This window comes from Rhineura floridana, chromosome 7 (genome assembly GCF_030035675.1).
Source record: "Rhineura floridana isolate rRhiFlo1 chromosome 7, rRhiFlo1.hap2, whole genome shotgun sequence".
Taxonomy (NCBI): Eukaryota; Metazoa; Chordata; class Lepidosauria; order Squamata; family Rhineuridae; genus Rhineura; species Rhineura floridana.
Genome location: NC_084486.1, coordinates 118,067,042 through 118,092,632, shown reverse-complemented (window position 1 = coordinate 118,092,632; position 25,591 = coordinate 118,067,042). Strand labels below are relative to the sequence as shown.

The 25,591-nt window shown below is 44.4% G+C and overlaps 1 protein-coding gene across 1 annotated transcript in view; it reads left to right on the top strand.

The window, feature by feature from the left end:
• WWTR1 (WW domain containing transcription regulator 1) overlaps nucleotides 1-22,586 on the top strand; it is a 117,119-nt gene extending 94,533 nt beyond the window's left edge. Inside the window, exons 4-6 of the mRNA XM_061637011.1 lie at nucleotides 14,214-14,347; nucleotides 16,267-16,379; nucleotides 17,592-22,586. Coding sequence (XP_061492995.1) covers nucleotides 14,214-14,347; nucleotides 16,267-16,379; nucleotides 17,592-17,776 — 432 coding nt within the window. The 3' untranslated portion in view covers nucleotides 17,777-22,586. The remainder of the gene's footprint in view (nucleotides 1-14,213; nucleotides 14,348-16,266; nucleotides 16,380-17,591) is intronic.
• Nucleotides 22,587-25,591: the final 3,005 nt, after the last annotated feature.

Sequence of the window (25,591 nt, the reverse complement as noted above, 5' to 3'; positions counted from 1 at the left end):
TTGTCCAGAGATTTTTCTAGCTGTCCTTATCCTTTACTGTTGCCTTTTCTTTTATTAAAACAACCCGTTTAAAGGCAGGGAAAATACTCTGTGTGTGTGTGTGTGTGTGTGTTGGCTGCTAGGCGACTGAAAGGAGGTGAAAAGGGTTTGGGTGAAAGGGAGTGGAATTCTTTCAGCAGGCCTCTCCTCCAGTATGGGTCCCCAACCTGACAGCAGCTGCTGCCTGGCTGGTTGACAGCAGGCTCCCTCTGCAGAAATTTCTGACTCTGCAGCTGTCCTGCCTAGAGTGATACGCCTGGCAGCCAAGGAATACGCAGCTCTCAGGAGCTGTCTGGCTAACTGATGGGATTTCTCCCTCTCTTCCTCCCCACCAGACACACCCCACTTCATGTTTAGAAAACTGAGAGAGTGTTTGAAGAGAAACTCTCCCCCCGCTCCAAATCTGTGTTACTACTTCACACAACACATAGTTAAACTATGGAATTTGCCCCCGCAAAAAGGAGTGACGGCCACCAACTTGGATGGCTTTAAAAGCGGATTAGACAAATTCATGGAGGATAAAGCTATCAGTGGCTACCAGCCACCATGGCTGTATTGTGCCTCCACTGTATACCAGTTGTTGGGAATTGCAAGTGGGGAGAGTGCTGTTGTGCTCAAGACCTGCTTTTGGAGGTCCCAAAGGCATCCAGTTGGCCATTGTGAGAACAGTATGCTGGGCCAGATGACTCCTTGGCCTGATCCGGCAGGGCTCTTCTTACTTTCTTATGCTTCAGCAAAGAGGTTCTCTGAACCGAGAGAGATGCCTTAATTTTGTCAATTAACATGTGAGTCATATTTCATGCACTTACTTGAATTTTAATTTAATTTCTTCACTTTCCCCCCTTATTCTTTTGGAAATGAACAGTGTCATCCTATGGATGTTTACCTCGAATTTTAAATCCCTCTTTATTCTGTGGGATTTACTTCCTAGTAAGTATGTCTAGGATTGCAGCCAATATGATCTATGGTAACTGGCTTTGAACAGTTTCCTTGCTTAGGCTTGCAGTGGTAGAGCACATGCTTTGCATGCAAAAGATCTCAGGCTCAATCCCCGGCATCTCTAGATAGGGCTAAGAATGTCCCCTGTCTGAAACCCGGTAGAGTTTCTTCCAGTCAGTGCAGACATTACTGAGCTAGATGGATCCATGATCTGACTCCATACAAGGCAGCTTCCTAGATACTTATCTAACCATGCTGTCCTAAGGCCAAAGTAAATCAGAATGGTGGTTTAATCACCCATCCAAAGCCCCGCAGGGTTTCTTATGTTAAACGACTTTACCCCTTCCATTAGGACCAATGGGAGAGAAATCAGAGGAAGAGATTTAGATTAATTCCTTAGCTGGTCTACATTTCTCCCCAGTTTTGAGTGTGTGTGTGTGTGTGTGTTGGACACCCAGAAAGATTTTGTATCCTTTGGAATAAAGGCATTTTCCAGTCCTCCCCTACACCTCCCTACACCCTTTGGCCTTACTGATACCAGCTCCAATGTTGGTTATTTTATTTATTTAATTAAGCTTATATACCGCCCGACTAGCAACAGCTCTCTGGGCGGTGAACATTAAAAATACAATAAAAATAACACAAAACTGTACACAAAACTGTACAGTCTAAAATCAAAATATAATAATTTACAATTAACAGGAATTAAAATGCCTCAGAGAAGAGAAAGGTTTTAACCTGGCACCGAAAAGATGATAGTGTCGGCGCCAGGTGCACCTCCTCGGGGAGACCATTCCATAGTTCGGGGGCCACCACTGAGAAGGCCCTAGATCTTGTCACCACTCTCCAGGCTTCCCTATGAGTCGGAACCCGGAGGAGGGCCTTCGTAGTAGACCGTAGTGTACGGGCCGGTTCATATCGGGAGAGGCGTTCCGACAGATATCGTGGTCCCGTGCCGTATAAGGCTTTATAGGTAAGTACCAACACTTTGAATCTGGCCCGGAAGCATATTGGAAGCCAGTGCAAACGGGCTAGCACAGGTGTTATATGCTCAGACCGCTTAGTTCTTGTTAGCAGTCTGGCTGCCGCATTTTGCACTATCTGTAGCTTCCGAATCGTCTTCAAAGGTAGCCCTACGTAAAGCGCATTGCAGTAGTCCAGACGCGAGGTTACCATAGCATGTACCACTGATGAGAGGTCCTCCTTACTCAGATAGGGACGTAGCTGGGCTACCAACCGAAGTTGGTAGAACGCATTCCGGGCCACCGAGGCTACATGAGCCTCAAGTGTGAGGGAAGAGTCTAAGATGACTCCCAGACTACGCACCTGTTCCTTTAGGGGGAGTGTAACCCCATCCAGGACAGGGTATATATCCACCATCCGATCAGAGAAACCATCCACCAACAGCATCTCAGTCTTGTCAGGATTGAGTCTCAGTTTGTTAGTTCTCATCCAGTCCATTGTCGCAGCCAGGCAACGGTTCAGCACGTCGACTGCCTCACCTGAAGAAGATGTAAAGGAGAAGTAGAACTGCGTGTCATCAGCATACTGATGACAACGCACTCCAAAACTCCTGATGACCGCCCCCAGCGGCTTCATATAAATGTTAAAAAGCATGGGAGACAGAACCGAACCCTGCGGGACCCCACATTGGAGAACACACGGTGTCGAGCAATGTTCCCCAAGCACTATCTTCTGGAGACGACCCGCTAAGTAGGAGCGGAACCACTGCCAAGCAGTGCCTCCAACTCCCAATTCCGCGAGCCTCTCCAGAAGGATACCATGGTCAATGGTATCAAAAGCTGCTGAGAGGTCAAGGAGAATCAACAGAGTTACACTCTCCCGACATAGGTCATCAAACAGGGCGACCAAGGCAGTCTCAGTGCCAAAACCAGGCCTGAACCCCGATTGAAATGGATCTAGATAATCGGTTTCATCCAATAGCGCCTGGAGCTGGTCAGCAACCACACGTTCCAGGATCTTGCCCAGGAACGGAACATTGGCTACTGGTCTGTAGCTGCTGACATCCTCTGGGTCCAAGGAAGGTTTTTTCAGGAGTGGTCTCAGTGCCGCCTCTTTCAGACAGCCAGGGACCACTCCCTCTCGTAAAGAGGCATTAATCACTTCCTTGGCCCAGCCAACTGTTCCTTCCTTGCTAGTTTTAATTAGCCAAGAGGGGCAAGGATCCAGTACCGAAGTGGTCGCACGAACCTGTCCAAGCACCTTGTCCACGTCCTCGAGCTGAACCAACTGAAACTCATCCAACAAAACATGACAAGACTGTGCTCTGGACACCTCAGTAGGATTAACTGCTATTAAATAGGAGTCTAAGTCCCGGCGAATGCATGAGATCTTATGCTGGAAGTGTTCAGCAAATTTATTACATCGAGCTACCGATGTATCTGCCGTATCTTGTAGGCTTGGATGAAGTAGGCCACGAACCACTTTAAAAAGCTCCCGTGGGCGTGAGAGAGATGACTGAATAGTGGCGGCGAAATGTTGTTTTTTTGCCGCCCTCACCGCTCCTACATAGAGCTTAGTAGAAGCACGAACCAGCTCATAATTGCATTCGTCGGGAGTTCGTCTCCATCTCCGCTCAAGCCGCCTCCTGTCTTGTTTCATTGCTCTCAGCTCCGGAGTATACCAAGGAGCTGTATGAGCTCTACATAGGAGAGGGCGCGCAGGAGCGATCGTGTCAACAGCCCAGGTCATCTCTGTATTCCACAGATCGACCAGGGCTTCGACAGGAGCGCCAGTCTTATCAGCCGGAAAAACCCCCAGAGCCTTTTGAAAACCTTCAGAATTCATTAGTCTCCGGGGGCGGACCAATTTAATAGGTCCCCCACCCTTGCAGAGGGAAAAGGCTACTGAAAGTCTAAACTTCAGCAAGCAATGATCTGTCCATGACAACGGGAGAGATGTAAAACTCCCCACATCCAGATCACTATCCCCATGTCCAGTAGCAAAGACCAGGTCAAGAGTATGCCCCGATGTATGTGTTGGGCCACTAACATATTGAGACAGCCCCATGGTTGTCATGGCGGCCATGAAGTCCTGAGCTGCCCCAGACAAAGTAGCCTCAGCATGAATGTTGAGATCTCCCAGTACTAATAGTCTGGGGGATCTCAACAGTATCTCCGAGACCACTTCCGTCAGCTCAGTTAGGGAAGCCATTGGGCAGCAAGGTGGGCGGTACACCAAAAGGATTCCCAGTCTGTCCCTCTGGCCCAGCACAAGGTGCAAACACTCCAGACCAGTGATTGCATGGACATGGTGCTTGGTGAGTGAGATGGAACTCTTATAGACCACAGCGACCCCCCCTCCCCGGCCCTCAGATCTACCATGATGCTGAACCAGATACCCCGGTGGGCAGATCTGGGACAGACTAACTCCTCCCTGTTCGCCCACCCAGGTCTCGGTTATACATGCCAGATCGGCCACCTCGTCCACAATCAAATCATGGACGAGGGAGGTTTTATTATGTACCGATCTGGCATTAAAAAGCAGCAACTGGAGATCTGAGAGTTGGCTGATAGGACAACCAACAACCCTGCGGGTATGAGAAGGACCAGAACGCGGCACAGCCACTACATGTCTGGGCTGCGTTCTCCTTACCTGGCACGTCCCTCTCATATCACCATACCTCCCTTTACCCGTCACTACGGCAATTGGGGCCCCCTCTGGTCTCCCCTCTTGATGATAAAATCTCTTCCCGAGGCACATGATAAACTATAAATACAAAAAACTCATATACATAAAAATACACATTCACTCACAACATACACTCATATAACACCCATTCATCCACTTCAAACCCACACAGAAGACACAGTCCCGTATTCTGTGCACCCAAACGCCAGCTCTAAGACCGTTCTTCTTCCCACGTATAACGCCACCCAGGGACTGGTCCTGCAAGGTGCCCATGTGCAGAGCAGGAGCCCAAGAAGAAGAGAGCAGAGACGCCAGCCAAGCAGCAGCAGCAAAGCAGGCAGATGGCTCTCCCTCCCTGGGCGGTGATGGTCCTCTTCCCTTGCAGGCACTGGATCTCCCAAGCCCCCTCAGCCAGCCAGCTTATGTATCCCCTCCAGAGAAGGGAGAGGTGGAACAGTATCAGGCACAGCTGGCTGAGTACCTGGAGCCTGGTCCTGCAAGGTGCCCAAGTGCAGAGCAGGAGCCCAAGAAGGAGAGAGCAGAGATGTTGGCCAAGCAGCAGCAGCAGCAAAGCAGGCAGATGGCTCTCCCTCCCTGGGCGGTGATGGTCCTCTTCCCTTGCAGGCACTGGATCTCTAGACCACTGGATCTCTAGACCAGGGCATCAAAGGTTTCCATGGTAGAGGAGAAGGGGGATCCTATAATTTCTTCCTCTCTGACACCCTCCCAAGGACCATAAGACTGCAGCATAAGAATTGTGCTTTAGAAAAAAAGAGTGTTCTTTCTGTACTGTTCACACGTTTTAAGAATGGGAGTATTCAACATCCTCCACCTTCACAAATATGGGTCATGTTGATGCAGTCAGGTGGAAATATCTCAGAATTATTCTTTTTCGGTGCCCAATCTATTTATTGGACTGCCTGTGCCCATACCACCCTGCCTGTACTTTAACAGTCACTTTGGAGGCTCTTCTGGTGTGTCCATCCCCTGGGTCAGTCAGATGAGTGACCATGAGGGGCAGGTTCATCTCAGTGGTGACTCCACTGTTCTGGAATTCTCTTCCATTGGACCTGCACCAAATTATCTACATTGCAGGCTTTTTGGAAGGCACCAAAGTCCTAGTTTTTGCAATTGGTGTGATCTAGGTGTGACGTTTATTAGCTGGGTGATGGTCTGACTAAATTATGTTCTTTTTGGTTTAGTTAATATTTATGTTAAGTATTGTTGAGTGGTAGTTTTAAGCTGTTAAACTTTGTATTGTAGGGGCAATATTCAACTCAATAGGTTTGTGCTTGCAAGAATTACCACTAGCGCAATGGGACTTTCCCTTCTTCTCTTCCCATACGTGCCCCGTGCTGTCCCCATACCTGCTCTGGAGGATTGTGGGAACCTCTGGAATAGATTTAGGGGCTGCACGAGGGGAAGAGAATGGGGAAACATTCTCTTGGAGAATGTTTGCCTTAGTGCTGCATTGAATAAAACCTTGGTCTTTTTATTTATTTTATTGGAAAGGCTTTTCCCCTGAAAGGGACATAAAAATATTTTAAAGAAATGAAAATTTGACTGCCTACAGTACAAGCAGCTATACTCTCTGGGGAGAGGAACACACAGGCAAAACAAAAGGGTTAGGCTAATGCCACCTTCCCCAGTGTGGCACCTATGGCTGCCACGACAATAAAAAAGCTTTTTTGGTAGTTGCTTCAGGTCATGGGTGGGGAACCTTTTTCAGTCTGAGAGCCTCATTCCCTTCTGGGCTGGGCCAGAGGCAAAAGCAGATGGAGCAACAAATGCACATTTTTAGCCTTATATATCAGGCTAGTTTTTACACACATTCAGACACACCTCTGTGTCTTCTGTCCAGGCAACCGAAAGGCACTGTCAGGGTTGATGGACAGGCAAAAACACTCGAGGAAGGTGCAAAGCAGGGCTGGGAAGGGGCATGGTCTTGGGATAGGTGTTGTTGTTTATTGCACTGATATGCTAATTTGTACATCGCCCAGAGTGGCTGGAGAACCAGCCAGATGGGCGGCCAAGAAATTTAATAAATAAATAAATAAATAAAGGATGTGGTTTGGTGGCAGTCGCAAGGGCCATATAGAGAGGTTTGGAGGGCCAGTTTTGGCCTCGGGCCTGAAGTTCCCCACCCCTGCTTAAGGGAAAAGGTGAAAGTCTCAGGATTTCAGGAGGAAACATCAGGGTACTGCCGTGCCGTGCTGCACACGGAACAGAGCAATTTGAGGCATACGAATGCCAGAGCAGAATCGGAATGTTTAGTTGTTGCCCTGCATCAGAGCACTAGTGGGACGGAAATATAGTGAGGAGCAACATGAAACTAGACCCTTCCCACATCCTAAAGGGGTAATTTAACAGCTGGTTCAAGTGCAGTGAGCTATTCCTGCCAGGAAAAGTTCCAAGAAATGTGACAGGAGATTTCTGGAATCATTTGGCATGGAGGGCTTTTTTTTTTAGTTATTGTTTTAAAGAAAGGGTTCTGTCAAGGGTCTGTGTGTGTACAGAGACGATGAATAATTAAACATGCTGCAGCCCCTTTGAAGCATTTACAGTTTTTGGCAGCTTTCACAGAAACCGCTGAAGGAGCAGGCATTCTAGTGCTGCCACAACGGCAGGCATTTTAATGTGGTGGCGACGTCCCACAGCTGCCTTGATCTTCCCTTTTGTTTTCACTGGCTCCTCTCCTCTTTGCTTTTCGGAAGGCTGTTGTGCTCACAGCAGCGACACCAAAAGAGAACAGACTAGAAGGACTGTCAAGAGTTGTTGTTGTTGTGCGATTTTGTTTTGTTTCCAAAAAAAAAAAAGGCACTCATTTAGCCAGATGACCTGCTGCACTCTAAGAAGTGTCATGTCTTGCACCATGTGTTCACTGAACTGATGTCTGCTTGGCATTGCAGTTAGCAGACCCAAAATACTTCTCCTTGAAGTCTTCTTTCATTGCTGTAAAGCAGGAGCAGGGAACCTTTTTTAGCCTGACGGCCACGTTCCCATCTGGCCAACCTTCCAGGGTGCGCGCCACATATCCATGGTGGGCAGGGCCAGATGCCAACGTAGGCAGAGCAACAAATGTTAATTTTCTCTTTTGTACAAATCAGTGAGTTTTCTTTGCACTTAACCGCAGACCTCTTTGTCCTCCATCTAGGCAAGTCAGGAGCTTGGAAGGTCTAGGCCAAAACACTCAACCATGCATGTAGAAGGTCCCAGATTCAATTCCCAGTTCAATCTCCAGCATCTCCAGGTAGGGCTGGGAGAGACTCCTGCCTGAAACCCCGGAGAGCACCTGCCAATCACTGTAGGCAATAATGTGCTAGACGGACCAAGGGCCTGACTTGGTGTGAGGCAGTTTCCTGTATTCCACGTGGAAATGCCCTTATGGACCTGTTGTTAAAATGTGCAAATTATTGCTCCCTGCCTTCTGTTGGTGAACAATAGACTTGGTGGGGTTTGGCACTTGAAGCACCTGAGCTGCCTGCTGGCCACTCCTGCTTTTAAACCAGTGGTGGGGCAGCTTGTGACCCTTGGCCTAATTTCATATGGGTGGTGAAGAGGGGGGAAAGGGAAGAGGAAGGTTGGGGGAGAGAGAGAGAAGGGAGTGGCAGAAAGAAAGGGAGAAAAGACAATGCCCCACCTACTTTTTCCTCTGTTCCCGCCCACCACAGGCTCCAGGATGTGCGTGCCCCCTGAGAGATCACAACTGGAGATAATGTGGTCACTGGCAGAAAAAAAAAGGTTCCTCGCCCATTACTTGAAATGGGTAGCAGGTGCATGATAAAGAAATGCATCTGCTGATACTTGGGGTGGTAGCTTCAAGCATCATTGTGCGAAGCAGCCTCAGGCGAGCAGATTAGAGGGTGCGGTTGACCTACCCAGCAATGCAACCGAGTAACCCAGCCCCATGCCGCATTCCATTTGTTAAGTTGCAAACGACTAGTGTGTTTTTAAAGTTAACAAATCTACACAACAGAAGGAATAACCCATCCCATAAATCCACATCTCTCCCCAAGAACTCATGAGAACAGCAAAGAAAGGGAAAGAAATAAAGAAAATGAAAGTTTGGGGTGGGAGAGCAAAAGAAAAGACAGAGAGAGAGGGAGGAAAGGCTGAGGTGTAGGACAATCCAGAGCTAATTGGAAGTATACAAGATTCAGTACTGAAACAAATCAAGAAACTTCTGGAAAATAAAAGCAAAATTTAGGGACATATGAACCTTCATTTTTATGACAATAAATGTTTGAGATTTTCCAGTTGGGTTGTACACAACTGACAATGATCACATGGTGCATGAATGGAAATGAAACATAAATCCCAATTAATTGATTGATGTTGCAGTTCTACTGCCTGAACATGCTCCCTTCCACCTGACCACAAGTTCCCTCTGTTTAATCTATACTACTAGGGAATCCAGTGATTGGGGGCACAATGAGGTGTGATGCGGGAGAGCTGTGGTCAGGTCCCCAATGTTTCTTTAACAGCCTGGGAATAGGGCTGGGTTACATAGGAGCAAAGGAAGCTGCCTTATACTGAGGGCTCATCCAGATGACTGTAAAATGTGTGACATGATTGCCTTGTGTTTTCATTATTTTTCGGTTGTCCATATGATGCCGCGCGGTTAAATCCGCTCCTGCAATACCGCAAATCATGCGATTTGCTTTTTTAAACCGGGAATCATCCGCTGTACCTTTAGGCGCTCGGATGCAATACCACAGACTTTACAGCTGTGGGTGTTTGATGGGTGGTTCTTGGGCGGTTCCCCATATTCCTTCCCTCATTCTCAGCCAATCACGTATTTCCACTGTTGCGCATGTGCGCGAATGTCCAGGGAAAGCCTGGGAAAAAGGAACCTATCAGAGCAATGGTGTGGTGTTGGGGGCCCCCCCTGCAACTTCTATTGCGCAGATGCAAAAAAGAGCATTTGCGCAGAAGCAGCAACAGCAGTTAATTTTTAGCCAGCCTGCAAACTGGGCAGCCTCTCAGGATGAGATCTGCAATTGTGGTTGTTTGTAAACTTTTTCAAGGGAGAAAATATTTATCTTTGCCTAACCTCCACCTCCCACCCCTCACCCCCCACATCAAATGCCCTTCTTGAATGTATTGGTCTTTGCTTCCAGGCATCCAGAGTGGAGGGAGAGGGGGGGAGAAGAGAAATAGAGGCTTTCCTCTTGGATTACAGACACTCAGGCACCCTTAGTCAATTTTGCTTTCCTGCCTGCAAGGCTACTCTCTTTCAGTCTTGTCAATTTCAACCACAGCCTGCATGTTCTCTGCAGCCCAGCTGAGCTGAAAAGCATACAAATACAAGCAAAAAACCCACAGGAATTATTGGCATATAAGTGGCTTGCTAGAGCGTCTCAGCCACCCGCAACCATAGAGACTAGTGGTCTACCTTCCTAGACATGACACATCGTTACTTGCTGTTCTGGAGAAATAAGTGGAATTGCAATCATGTGTATCTCCAGAAACGTTAAAGGTAGAAAAGAATACAGTCGGTTTTGCGAAATATCACAAATACAAACAAACAAAAATACAGGAATTATAGGCATATAAGTGGTTTGCATGTTTCTTTTATCAGAGGGAACACCGCAAAGCCTGTGCTGGTTGCTTCAGCGCAGATTGACACAGCAGCACACGGGGCTGTTTGCCCGCATTCCCTGCCCGAGCCAAGAGCGTCCACCCATGGGGGGGGCTGTTTGCTTCCCTCAGGGGCAGCATTCCTGCTGCCAAGCCGCATAGCGGTCTGGGGCTGAACCCTGCAGTGAATGAGCCCAAGGGCTATGGGGGGATTCGCCCGGCGATTACAAGCGCTGATCCCTTGCACTGCCCACAATCCCCCTGGATGGTCAGGGGCACCTGGAGACACACCCCCGGCCAGCGCTGCTCCAGAGTGGTGAGCAACAAGGAACTCCATTACAGCCACTACTACCAAACCATCTTTCGCGCTCGTATGTTCAAGCGCATGCACCTTGTTGTGCTTTGTTGCAAAGGGGGAGAGGAGCATATGTCATATTTTTGTAGACCAATTGGCTGATAGGGGGAAGTGTTATGGGCGGAGCTGGGAAAAAGCGAGAAGAAGTATGGGTCCTCTCGCTGTGTGTGTGGGCGCAAAAAAAGCGGTTTTTTTATTGGGAAAGAGTGAACAAACAGGCAAAGTGAGGACTGTCAGATGACGAACCGGATATGAAAAACGTGGATTATCCCACTCCGTTTGGATGAGCCCTGAGTCAGACTGTTGGTCCATCTCGTTCAGTAATGTTCATGTTGACTGGCAGCAGCAGCAGCTCTCCAGGTTTCAGACAGGGGCCTCTCCCAGTTTTAGGCTGTAAACACGCTACATGCCGGAGCAAAGTTTCCATTGGCCACACCTGGAGGGGGAACAGGTTGATCTGCCAGTCAGTTGCAAAATCTTTTTGAAGATGGTTTTTTTAAAAAAAATAATGCACTCAAAGGGCTCCCACCATGTTTTACAGTAAAAAAAGGGCAGGGTTTGATTATGATCATGTGCCCCTGTTTTCAGAAGAGACAGGTGGAGACACACTGGAACAGGCAGAACACTGAGTGTGTTTCTACCCTTACTTGGAGATGCTAAGGATTGGACATTGGACCTCCTGCATTCAGAGCAGATGCTCTGAGCTATGTTCCTCCAGGGACCTCCACTGACCTCTAACAGTCCTTCTGCCCACAGCTCAATAAAACTACAGTAACAAAATGTCCAGCATTGAAGTGCCAACCTCTTTGTCACCAAGGCTTTTTGTAAACATATGTTTGTTTTAGACAGTCCAATTCTGACAAAGCCATTATTAGCAAAGTTTGTCTTATCATTTTGAGCTACTATAAATGTGCAGACCTTCCACCTTTATGTACAGGATTTCCCCCCTTGTTAAGCTCTATTAAAATTAATGGGAAATAAATGAAGTAAATGGGAGCTGCTCCTATTCATTTCCCATGGAATTTATGCAGGAGAAGCTCCCAGTGGATTGTGTGTAAAGAGAAAACAAATGGCTGTATCCTTAGAACAGCACTGAGCTATGTTTTGTACCTTTTTTTTTTGCTACAACCTGTAGTTTGCAGTCAACTGGGAGATGGCTGACAGAGAGAAAAGAGTTCCCTGCACCTTCTATTACAGTAATGGAAATCTCTTTTGGATTTTCCTTAGGAATAAATGAGTGGTTAAGGTGTTGGACTATGATCTGGGAGACCAGGGTTTGAATCCCCACACAGCCATGAAGCTCACTGGGTGACCGTGGGCCAGTCACTACCTCTTAGCCTCAGAGGAAGGCAATGGTAAACCCACTCTGAATACTGCTTACTATGAAAACCCTATTCCTAGGGTCACCATAAGTTGGAATCGACTTGAAGGCGGTCCATTTCCATTTAGGAATAAAAATGGGAATACACCCTTTGTCACCACTCCTTTGCCCCACTAGGTGTCACTATCATACTACAAAAAACCCAGCCATCTCTAGCATTCTCTGCATTGACTTCCTGTTGAGAAGTTTTGCATTCCTCCTTCATCTTTAGTTACTAATAGTATTCCAAATAAAGTAAAGCACATGAAACATGCAGCTGCACTTTAACTATAGGTCATCCTGACATCAATTGTGTCCACTTGCTAGTTTCTGGGTATGAACGGTTAACTACTTTAAACTTCCTAGAGTTCTAAATGGATCCATACACTGAATCAAATAATGCATGCTTTCCTATCATTGGATTCCTGCTTTGTCATACATCACTGCAAATCAGAAGTAGCTCCAGGAGACATGCATGCACCTACTAATTCATGTTTAAGATCAGGCCTATACTGTGGACATTTTGAATTGCTTCTTTGAGACTGACCTTTAACAAGCCTTTGTCTGTGTTAGTGAAATTCTTAATTAATGAATTCAGTGGGAGGGATCCAAAGAATGACTTCTATGCGCCTAATACACTTTTGCATGCTCATGGAGTGGTTGCCAGTTTCCCCTTTTGGCTGCACCCTTTCACAACAGAGCAGAGCACCTTCCTTAGCAGTGAAGGACGGGGAGGCGGACACAAGAGGCTGTGGTGTGAATGTGGGCCTCAAAAATGCATGTGGAACACTGCAAACAATCTGCTAGCAGACCATTGTTGCACAAGTGGAACACTACAAATGACCTAACCCACAACTGGAATTTTCCAGACTTTCAACTTTTGTAATTTTCTTCTGAGTTGATATTCTGATTAGGAGCCAATCCGTGTTATGCATGCTAATCTCACAATAAATAGGTTGTTTCAGAAGTGAAGGTACCATTAATCTGCTTGCAAAGTTCTCTGCTTCCTTATTTTGGATATGTGGGTCAGGACAGAGCAACAGGAATCTTGGTTCCCTTTAATTTCTGTCCCTCTACTGCATGTGATGAATCTCTCAAGGCTGAACCCTCTCTGCCATCCTCCCCAGGGGCTAAGATACTCTAGTGGCTCCTCCAAGGGCTCCCCATGTGTTTTGCACATACCTGCTCTCCTCAGCTTTTTTACCTCTTTCCCAAATCTCTGCCGCCTTTTTCCATATAGACCCCCTGTGGGATCTGCCCAATTTTGTTTCTCCAAACACTGGTCCCATTCTGCTGGGAAGACATACCCTCTGATATTTCCCAGATTAAAATAGGGACACGTGTATTTGCAACACATTCTGACACCACGAGTCACTTCCCTCCACTACCACTCCCCTCTTCACCATTACACACGTAAGGCTTATATGTTCTGTATAATGAATTTATTTATTTTCTGCAATTGCCTATCCAGAGCTGGCCCAATATATTTTGCTGCCTGAGGCAAAGGACAAAATGGCACCTCTCTCCCATTGCATGTACAAAAGCTGACCAGACTGGTAGTTGAAACCCATTCCAACCCTGGCAACGGGACAGCATCCACCACACACCAGAAGGCAGCAGGCTAGCTTAGGGGGCACAGAGGAGGCCACATAGCACACATAGCCCTCTCCTGCAACATCTTGACATTGCTCCCTGTTCCTCAATATCTGCTGCCTGAAGCAGCCGCCTCACTCTGCCTAATTGTAGGGCTCGCCCTGAGCATTGGTTTACAAAGCATGGTATGTTAAACCAAAACCATTTCCTTTTTTAAAAAAATGAATGTCTAATTTAAAAAAAAAAAATTCACAATAGATTTGGTTGTACATATTGCAGAACAGCTGCCGCTCAGAAGAAATCCAGCAACAAATTTGATATTGGGGTCAACTGGAAGCAAGGCAGTGGCATTTTGTGTCTATGTATGTGTATGCATTTACATGCTTGTTCACTAGATGCAGTGGTTGCCCACTCAGATATTTTAATAGCCTAGAGATTAAAGGGGTAGGGGAGGCTGAATTCTGCAGAATTCTGGTACACATGTCCACCCCTATTTTTTCTGTGAAAGGCATGCACAAAATGTCCCCCCAAAGCAAAATAGATCAGTGATTTACTTTGGACAAGTTGCAGGAAATAGATACTGCCCTTTGTAAATAGAGACAGCTGGAACATAAGTGGGACTCGTACGTCCAGCACCTTGTGTTCCAGGCTGCCCATGCCCCTGCACTGACAGTGTGTATTCGTTTTTTACTTTAGGAAGCTGATTTGTACAGACAACTTCCCATGGAGTCTGAGAACATGGCTCCAGTTCAGACTGCTGTGAGCACACCTAACATGACACAAGACATGAGATCTATTACAAATAATGGGTCGGATCCCTTCCTGAACAGGCAAGTACACTGTTTGCTCCTGAGCAATTTCATATTCTGCAGTATAGGTCACATTTGAAATTCTCATATCTGCTAGAGCCTGTGATTTCTAAGCAAAAGGCATTTAGCTTTTCAGTTTGGAAATTGAGATAGAAGGCATCAACTTTGCTTGTAAGATGCAAAAGCTTTCATAAAACAGGATTTGATCTTTCCGGCCCAGCACATTAAATCATAGTTAAAAACAAACTGTGATTTAATGTGTATGTGAGTGTGCTGGTGTACAGTGCTGCATAGTTCACTCCTTTCCCACTGCTGCTGCCGCCATGCCACTGAGGCACAAGCCAGAGACTGGTTTGTCATGACATCCCAACCTGGGCTCATGGTTTGTTTCTCTCCAAACACACAGGGTTTTGTTCTTAGCTTTGTACTTGTGGTTTGTTCAGAGAGATACATCATAACATGCTAGATTGGCTCGTTTCCCAGCAGCAGGAGCAGGGGAGGAGCACAGCTACAGCATATACCAGCATGCTGAGCATCCACATTAAACCATCGTTCATTTTTAACTATGATTTAACATGACATGCAAACCAGGCCTCTACAACCAATTGTGATCTTACTATTCCTGACTTGCATCTTATAGATGTGTATGGGGAATTGGACATAAACTGGCCAAAGATCTTTTTAATGTGGGAACTGTCCAATGTGAGGGTAGGGCACATAGTCTGAGGAAACTTCTGTGTAACTCAAAAACTTGCACACCCCATTACGAGCCTTTGTTGGTCCTCATTAGGGGGCTGCTTGACTGTTCCTGGGAATTTTGTTCTAATAGACCAACATGGCTGTTTTTGAGCAACTGGCATCATTTGGCATTCGCAGAAGTGTGATGCAGTAGCATGGAGATCATTGCCATTGTCTCCCAGTTAAAAGTTGTGACTGTGGCTGTGGTGTGCCCCACACAAATGCCTTAGTTGCTGCCAAGAGGAGGGTGAGTGGGAACAGATTTGGTTACAGCCTGCATATTAACATGCACTTCTGCTTACTATAACCTACTTAATCCGTGTGTACGTTTTCTTCCAAGAGTCAGGCTACTGATGAATTTGGAGTTCTTGACAAAGAGCGGGGGGGCAGATGGAGGGAGGGAGCCTGGATACTGCAGATAAGTGGACCACTACAGTTAGGGAGAATGAGCTGTGCAGTGCACTGAAACTTCACTCTGACTACTGGAACATATGAAGCATCCTTATAACAGATCAGACTGTTTGTGCATCTAGCCCATAATTGTCTGCTCCAGGGATGGGGAACCTATAGCACTCCAGACATTTTTGGACTACAGCTCCCATTACCTTTGGCCATTGGCCATGCTGTCAAAGGCTGATGGAACTTGGGAGTCCAACAACATTATTGTTAGTTATTTAATTTATATTCCACCCTTCCTCCCGAAGGAGCCCACAGGTTTGGAAGGCCACGGATTGCCCATGTCTGATTTGCTCAGCGGGTCTCCAGGTTCTTGGGCAGAGAGGAGTCTTTCCTATCACCTGCTACTTTATTTATTTATTTAATTTTATAATTTATTTATTTATTACTTTATTAATTAAACTGGAGATTGCAGGTATTGAACCTGTAACCTTTTGCTTGCCAAGCTCTATTACTCATGGTTTAGCTCCATTTGGTTTCACCGTGCTCTGCCCACCTGTTTTAACCATAAGGCTCCAGGGCTCCTTTGAGAAGAAAGGTGAGATATTAAAGAAAGAAAGGTTAGAATGGTTGTTTTCGTTTGTCAAATTCTGTGCTAGATAGCCGATTTCAGGCTGGCACAGGGGGACCCACAAAGAACTGGAGTACATCTAGACCTATTTAGGCCGTTTAGGTCTAACTGCATGGACTCCTGTCCTTTTTCTCAAAAGCCATTGACCAAGGTTTCTTCATGTCTCAATTCATAGTGGGCCATACCATTCCAGGGAGCAGAGCACAGACAGTGGCCTAGGCTTAGGATGTTACAGCATACCAACTACACCTGAAGACTTCCTCAGCAATGTAGATGAGATGGACACAGGTAGGAACAAGAAGCATTGTTTAATTTTATTTTTAGCAACATCATAAGAAATCCACTTGACAGCCAATGTTACTTTTACACTTGGATGGACACGTTTCACTGCTCATACTTTCATATGAAAGCAAGAAGACTATGGCTCTGAGGTTCAAATTTCCTATAAATCAGTGCTCAGATTATGGGGGGGAAGTGTGGGGTCAGATTATGGGGAAAGTGGGGGGAGGCTCTAAATAACATCCAGAAGCATCACTCCTTGACTCCCTCCAGTTTCAAGCAAACCATGCCCTTCTGCAGCCTTCTAAAAACTATAGCAAAGGAGGTCATCACAGCAGGTAAGGAAGCCAGCCCCACTCTGACTGCACCTGTAATTTTTATGTATAAACCCTTCCATTAAACTCTTGGCAATGGTGGGACTGGCATTGGTGACTCAGTGGTGAGGGACAGATACTCTACATATGATCAGAGGTGCTCTCTTCTCCAGCTGGTCAGTACATGAGAGAATCAGATTCCATGTTCGACAAGAACTTCTGAAACAGATTTGAGGGCTTGCCTCTAGAACTTCTCCAGGGAAGGTGCCCAACACTGCTTAGGGTAGGCTTCATGTACGGAATTGCATTCCACTACAAATTGACAGTGTGATGGTCTTTCAGAAATGTAATCTCCAATAGGCCTTCAGAGATACCCACACAGGGAAGCCTGTGTCCTGCAGCTACATGTATGTTTGTGTGGGGGGGATTGTGAGATGAAGTGTGGTTTACATGATGCTCCCAGGCAGTTTCACCATCCAAGCACTGGTTTGAGTGACACCTACACAGTTTTAATACTTGAGCCCAATCAGATATTTTAATATTATTACATTCTTATCCCACCTTTCCTCCAAAGAGCTCAAGATGGCATACATGGTTCTCCCATTCTCCATTTTATCCTCACAGCAACCCTGCAAGGTAGGTTAGGCTGAGAGACACTGACTAGCTCAGGGTTACCCAGTGAGCTTCATGGCTGAGTGGAGATTTGAACCCCGGTCTCCTGAGTGCTAGTCCAACATTCCAACCACTACACCACACTAAATTGTCCAGGGAGTCTGGATTGGGAGATGGAGTCTGGGAGAGCATAAAAGCCTACTAGTGGCTAACAGTTGCCACTTTGGCATTGCAGGCCAAATAATTTCTTCGTTAAGAAGCCAGCACCTCAGTAATTTCTTCTCTTCTTTTGCAGGAGATAATGTAGCACAGACTCCCCTGAATATCAACCCACAACAGTCGCGTTTCCCCGACTTCCTTGACTGTCTTCCAGGAACAAATGTTGACCTTGGGACATTGGAGTCTGAAGACCTGATCCCCATCCTCAATGATGTGGAATCAGTCCTCAACAAAAATGAGCCCTTTCTCACTTGGCTGTAACTGATAACACAACTTTTCCTTTCCTTCTAGAAACAAAAGGCAGTGCATCCTCAAGTCCCTCAGCTAGCCAACCTGATGCCTTACTGACTTCTGCCAAACCCATTTTATGTCAATGAATCTTGGTTTAGATTTCACTGGCAATAACTTAAGTATGAAATATATACAAATATAAATATATATATATATTAAAAGTAGAACTACTTATATGCATCTATAACCTTTCCTTTTTAGTTACATAGAAATGTTTTGAGGACATGAGAGGCTCTCTCTCTTTTTGTGCCCCATGTCTGAACTTGCATTGGTTACATGCAGCAAGTTTAATGAACTGAAAGAAAGCTGAACAGAAGAAGCTTTAGACTGCAGAAGGCAGCTTACTTCCAAAAATCCCTACACATAATCACATTGAGTGCAGTTCTACAGCTGTATTTATGACAATTGCATCCAACACTTGTTATCTATATAACCTGAGCTTTAAAAATTATTGAATTTTTAAAGTAAGCTTGTGCTATATGGAATACAGAATCTTTTTTAAAGAAAATATCCCAAATCAGCCGCAGGGCTCAGGATCCTTTTTAAAACATTGCAAAGACACAAAGAATACTATTTGCATTTCCCCCCAGTATATTATTATATGGTTTGTAGGTGAAATGTTTTGATTACACTTTTTTACACTACTACAATATTGTAAAATAGACCAGGTTGGTACTAATTGCTGCCGTTTATATATAAAACAACAAATGTGATTACAAACCTATCAGGGTTTTTTTTAAAGAAGTACACTTTATATGTAGCTGTTTAATATACACTACAGTTTTACAATAGAACATTGTAACTTTTCTTGGAACTTTTAGTTTATCAAATAGAAACAAAATACATGCTCAACAAAAGATGTTTCCGAAATTCAGGATGATAATATGGCACAAGTCTGACACTTTTGAATGCAGTAAAAATTAATTTTGTAAAGCCTCATTATCACCTTTTTATTTTTAGTAATTACTTATTTTGTGAATGAAACTTTACAAGCTAGAAACAGAAGTTTCACTTCATTAGATAGGTGATAAGCCAACATCTCTTTGTCAGTCTGGCAAAGACGCTGAGGATTCTTATCCAACTGCTTTTTACTTTTGACATATGGGACACAAGGCACTATATTTGTTGTACTCCATACCTATCTCATATAAAGGGTTTTTTAAATAGCTGAAATGTGGGACTGAGAATGCATCAAGGACTTCAATCCCTACTTCCCCTGAAATGCAAATGACGTCCTGAGATTCTTAAGTATTTTTAACTGAAATTATTTATAATTATGAATTTTAAGCTTTTTTATATTAAAAAAAGTCATTTTTTATAGAAGGCATTATAATTAGTACAAGCCTCTTAATACACAATATGCAGGGCAAGCAAGAGGCATAGCACTTTGCTGTGCATTAGTATGAATAGAAAGAAATCATTACTATAGCACCGTCTTTGCCAACCTGATGCCCTCCAGATGTTTAGGACTACAACTCCCATTTGTTGACTTCAATCCCCATGTGTTGGCTGGGGCTGATGGGACTTGTAGTCCAAAACACCTGGAGGGCCCTGGGTTGGCGAGGGCTGCTGTGGCAGAATGCTGGACGGTAGATGGGTTCCCCCTCCCTCTTTTCAGACTAGTTGAGAAAAAGGCAAGTGAAACGGGTGGGAGGTTGAAGTCATTGGAATATGGGGCTTGGGAGGAGAGGGGTCATGAGGGAAAATATAGATAGTAATGTTGGAGGGTTAGAAGGACAGATCAGGGGAACTGACTATATGGAGAACCACCACTGATCAAATAAATACCTGTGAATACACTACCTTATGGGAGAATTGTTGCTTAATGGTAGCTGATCTGACCATACCAGGTTAGTTAGTTGTTGTTTTTTAAAAAAACTTTTTAAAATGTGGGTGATGAAAGATCAATAGCAATGAAGTTCAATATTTTACTCAGAAAAGACTGTTCTTTTGTTTTATATAGGCCAGGCATTGGTGGGAAGACAGTAGAAATGTAGGTAGCTGTGGGTTTAGTTCCTCTTAACAGATTATTGCACCCACCTAGTATATTTTCAGTCCATGGGCATTTTCCTCCCTCTTGTTTTAATGGTCTTGGCTCACTTTAACATATAGAATTAATCATTAAGAAAGCAGAAAGCTTGTCTTCAAGCAGTGCTCTTGCATTTCCCCATTACTTACAGATATCGACCATAAAATGAAAAGCAGGCAATCCTAAGAGATTTACACTTTTACTTATGTCAACGGCCTTTTCCCTCTGCTTGGAAAACAGACAAAATTTTAGGGCCAGATCCAAATCTGTTTGTCATTGTTCTCCAATTAGGGGTTTTGTGCTTCTTTACAAGATGCAAAAACAATTGTATGATTCTCTGCTTCAAGATCGGGTCACATTTGGATGATCAGTTTAATAAGCTGGGATATGAATGAGCCTTGTGCACCCACACGCATACTGGGCTCATTAAATCAACAACTGGCTTTAATGAACAGGACTGACATACTGCAAGGGAGGATCTGACCCAATGCTTTCACATTTGAAGGGCCAGTTTGAATATTTCATTGCCTGTAGGAGAAGGGGAAAGGATTTTATGTGCTGACTTGTACATCCAAGACACTCACCAACAATTCTTTTCAAATGGAACAAGCTATGGAAATCCCCCCTCTGCTCTTTCCCAGAAAGCGGTCCTCATGTTCAGCATAAATCAGAATTGCATCCATGTAAGGTGGGAGTCAGCTTAGGAAAGGAACTCGCTGGCAGGAGAGGAAATCCTGGGCCAGGGGTTGCTACAGCAAGGGAAGAGTATCGCTTTGGGTCAATGACACCATCCCCAAAATTAGCTGGGAGACACCTTTCAGGTAAGCTGTGCCACTTCTAGAGTTCTACAAGTTCATTTAGAACCAGTATATCATACATGTGAACTAGAAGGTGCGCACCATGTATGCATCCCTTTGACCTAGCAGACCTACCTCCATAGATGTCAATGGGGATGTTAACTTTTATTGGAGCACCTCTGAACAGAGGACAATAAAAGTGGAAAAAGTGGGAGAAAGTAATGGTGGTCATTCTTTGCTCATAGTACCATGCATCTTGGTGGAAGTAGCTTAAAGTGAACAGGGGTACATTTTGATTAGGAAGGCATGCTGGGTTTAAGTTTGCACTTCTAAGCCCGCTTACTTGGAAGGAAGTCCTGTGGAACTCAGTGGGACTTACCTCTGGTTAGGCATGCATCGGATAGCAATGTAAAATAAGGAGTATCTCCACTGGAGAGTTTAGAGCGGCCTTTTCCAACCTTGCGGCTGTCAGATGTTTGCTCTGATCATCCCTGACCATTGGTCAAGCTGCCTGGGGCTGATGGGGGTTGGAGTCCAACAACAGCTGGAGGGCACCAAAGGTTGAAGTCTGCTTTAGAGCTATACTGTGATAGAGAATCAGGCCTAAAGAAGGGGGCTTTTACAAGCTCTGGTTTCCTATGACTGTAATTAAAAAGGCAGAGTGTGTTATGTTCTAAAGAAAGCTGCAAATAAATCCTTAACTACTATTGTAAAACAACTGCCAGAAGCTTTTTTTAAAAAATAAGTAATGAACCAAATGATAGTGAAGATTAGGGATTTTTGTTGTAATATTCACAGAAAAGTGTGTGTGTTGTAGGGGAGGAGAGAGAACAAGGGCTTTCATTATTTAATGAAGCCCTCTTTTCAATTTTTTTATCTTTAAAAAAGTCTTGGATATGGAAACACAAGCAGAGTTATTTCTAATTTAATGTTAATTATTTGCCAAAATGTTGACCTATGATTTTTGTTTCGTGAAACTGGTTTTTGTGTTTTTTTTACGCTACACTACTTGTATCAACAGTGAAAAAATATGCTAGTGGCACAGAGAGGCTGTCAATCAAAGATGATGTAAATGCTGATTTTTATGCAAGCTGTGAGGCACTGCTTACTTGTAATCTGGGAATGCTATTAAAGCAGTGGTTTTCAAACGGAGTTCAAGGGAAGCCTGGGATTCTTTGGAAGTCTATCAGTAGCTCCCCAATGAGAACATAAATACTGGCGGATAAGTTTTTGTGAGAGAAAGAATGTCTGCCACTTTATATGGAGAGCCAGTGTGGAGTCACACACTCTCAGCCTAACCTACCTCTCAGGGTTGTTGTGAGGAAAGCTCCTTGGAAGAAAGGTGGGACAGAACTGTAGTAAAAAAATTAATAAATCATTTCCCTCCCTGTAGCAAAGGAGTATTGGATGTGTTCTAGGGTTCATTCTCAGATCATGTTAGGTAGCAATGAGGTCCAGCAGGCCTAGTCAATGCCCTGTGTTAACTGAGAGTACACTCTAGAATGTTCCCACAAATCCTCTGTGGCAGTTAGTGGTTCCTTAACATATTTGCAAGGGTCCCTCAGCCAGTGTGGAAAGGGTTTCCTGAAGGCAGATGTTTGAAAAGCTATGTATTAGAAGTTATTATTGGAAACGAAGGCTTCATGAAAACAATTTTTTTTAAGGGTTGGGGGGGGATTTAATATCTATTTTCATTAAGGGAAATGGGTGATGAAATGTGTTTCTGTTTTCTTAATACACTACATCCATGTTATGTGCTAATACTTTAATACTTTTTTATTTACATCAGTTTGTTATGCTATATGCCATCTTGTGTGAGCATTTGTTTTCAATGTAGAATAATTTGCATACGTAGTGTATGCTTCAAAATCAATCAGATCAAACGGTTATATCCAGAGTTTGGTTCTGTTTTTTAAAAAAATATTCTTTTAATATTGTACAAGAAAAAAATAAAATAATTAGAAATGGATTAAAACTTCCTGTCTGTGCATTTGTTCATGTAACAGTATCCATTCATTCTTTGGGATGGGGGATAGAACTCTATAAGACATTTTCTTCTATCAGGTCAGACTATTGGTCCATTCAGCTTGGTATTGCCTTCCACTGACAGCAGTGCCTCTCTTGAGTTGCAGATTGATACCTAACCTAACCCTACCTGGAAATGGTTACCTGGGACCTCCTGCATGCAAAGCCACTGAGCTACAATCCTTCCCTTTTATTGAAAGTGAAGAATTGGCATCAGAGAAAATGATGGTTCTTTTTTTCAAGGGAGGGTGCCACACCAACTGAATGATATATCACTCCGGTGGCAGAGGATGGCAGGAAGTTGGCTTTGCCAGGAGAAATGGACCAAGGGACACCTCTATCTAATCAACACCCCCCTCCCAGCATAGCATAAGGGAAGTTTGAAGTTCTCTGCTCACCGTTGGCCTTGATGACATAACCACAAATGTTATTGCAGCCAGCTGATAAAATGAACTATCAAAGAAGTTAATTACCTAACTTTATTACAACATAATTATATGATGCTGAAAATCAACTCAAAACATTGCTAATGTCTTTACAAATGTAGCATTACTACTGGCTATTAATGTGGAGCTACTAGTACAGTGAAATCCATGTCTTCTCAGATGTTGAGCTCAGTGGGGGCTTACTCCCACAAAAGTGGGTAGAGGATTGCACCCATATGCAGGGCTCCTGTGCCTTGGACAGTAGCTCAATAGAGAGCATGGTAGCAGGTGAAGGATTCCTCCATTGTAGGAATGCCTTTACCTGTTGTACCACAGACTTGCAAGCATATAAGAGCCTGCCTAAAGCAAGTAGGCAACTCCATGGAGGAACAGTCAGGAGCATCCTGATTACTGCTGCTAGTCATGATGTGTGCCTCCCTCCTGGTCTACACCAAATAGGATGGAGCATGTACTGATGGGAGAACGGCCTATGGAGCACAAGGGGAAACACCTAGAGAGAAACAAGCAAGAGTCAGCAGTTAGAATGCATTGTCCCTGTACCTGGATGCATGGTCAGTGTTTGTGAGAAAGAGGGAATGAGCACACCTGAGTGTTCATGACTCCACCTCCCCAGGAGAGGGGGGGATGCTTTAATTGCATCCCCAGATAACAAGTGACTGTGTGGTCCTCCAGACAATCTATTTATTGAGCATTCGTCCTAATTTGCTGCACAAAGTTTATGCAGGGATTAGACTAGCTCTGGTCTATTCAGCATTCATTCTGATTTGGTTGCGGAGAGGTTAAGCAGCAATGAACCTTTGTCCTGGTTTGCTTCTGAGGTGTTTATGTGTCTTCCCAGTAATCATTAATTCATCCCACACTTTTCAATGCATTTCCCCATCACTTTCCTAAACAAAAGAAGGTCTTGTTTCTTGCTTAAAGTTACTATTATTACACCAGGGCAACAGTGCACTTTAATCTCCTTTTATTGTGCAAATCTAAATTTTCTGGTATGTGCTTGAACCCTTCCAGCAAAATACTGGCAGTCTGGAAGCGCACTGTGAGTATACTTCTCCCACTGTGTGTGCAAGGACTGCTTGTTCTGCTCCATGCAATCCAGCTTGTGAACTTGCAAGGCAGTGTCTGGGCAGCAGTAGCAGTGGTTGGAGTGGAGCATCTGGCCTTTGCTTACCTGCATGTGGGGACAAGTGATTCCCCTGTGTGTGGGAGATGCTGCTCCCCATTATTGTGGGGGTGGGGTGGAAGAGTGTGGGAGCAACACAGTTCAGACAAGACACAATATTTGCTTCTGCCCAAAGAAGAGTTTGTTCATTTTGGAATGACTCCTGTGTACTCTCAACAAGGTGTGTTCCCTGTAGCGCTACATGAACTACTGGGCTTAAGTTCAAGGTTGGTGTACAAAGCCTATACAGCTTGGGACCAGGATACCTGAAAGATCATCATACCCCTTATGTAACCAGTTGATCACTGCATTCTGCAGTCCTTATCAGGCAGTCCATTCCGCACAACATAGGAAATGGGCCTGTAGGGTGGCGGCACCTACCCGGTAGAATTCCCTCCCCTTAAATATTAGACTGGTGCCATCTCTGTTATCTTTTCAGTGCCTGCTGAAGACCTTCCTCTTTCAACAAGCTTTTTAAATAGAGGCCTTACCCCGGTCTGTGTCTGTGTTGGAATTGCTTTTTAATATGTTTTCAAAGCTTTTTTTAAGAAAAGATCTTTTCTTTGAATATGTTTTTAAAGATTAAAGTCTGTTTTTAAGATGTTTTAGAGTGTTTTTAGTGTTTTGTTTGCTGCCCTAGGCTGCTTCTGGGAGGAAGGACAGGATATAAATGTAATAAATAAATAAATAAATAAATAAATAAATAAATAAATAAATAAATAAATAAATAAATAAATAATCTCAGAAAACTGATAAGCACAGGAAGATGCAGCTAAACTAAAACTGACTTCATTTTTATATCTGGAGCCAAGGCACAACAGGGCAGTAAATTTCCTCCTTTCCAGCTGTATTTCAATCAAAGGTTTGAAATATGATAGTGTATATGAGATCATTATTGTTCAGGCTATATTTCTGAGAATGTTTCAATGCCTCCAGGTTATTTGCCTTGTGGCATTCTTATGTAATCAGTTTTCCGAGCTGGCTTTGTAATTTGAGCGCTTGACAGGAATGTCCAACTGTCGACATTCATGGTTCCAGATATTACCCACAGCTGTCCCATTGATGAGCATTCGTGTGTGTGTGTGTGTGTGGGAGGGAGTTCCCCCCCCATGAACCATAACCTTAGATTACCAGCTTTCATTTTTTTAAAAAAATAGTAAGCTTCTGGCTTATGTAGAACCTGAGTTATGAGACAAAATGTGCAGGCACTATTCTCATTTGTTTTCCAAGAAATTTGCCCACCTTTCAGATATGCATGTATGCTCATTCATTTATTTGGAGTATTTACTCCCTCTGTCCTTTGCCAGAAAAATTCCTGCAGATGCC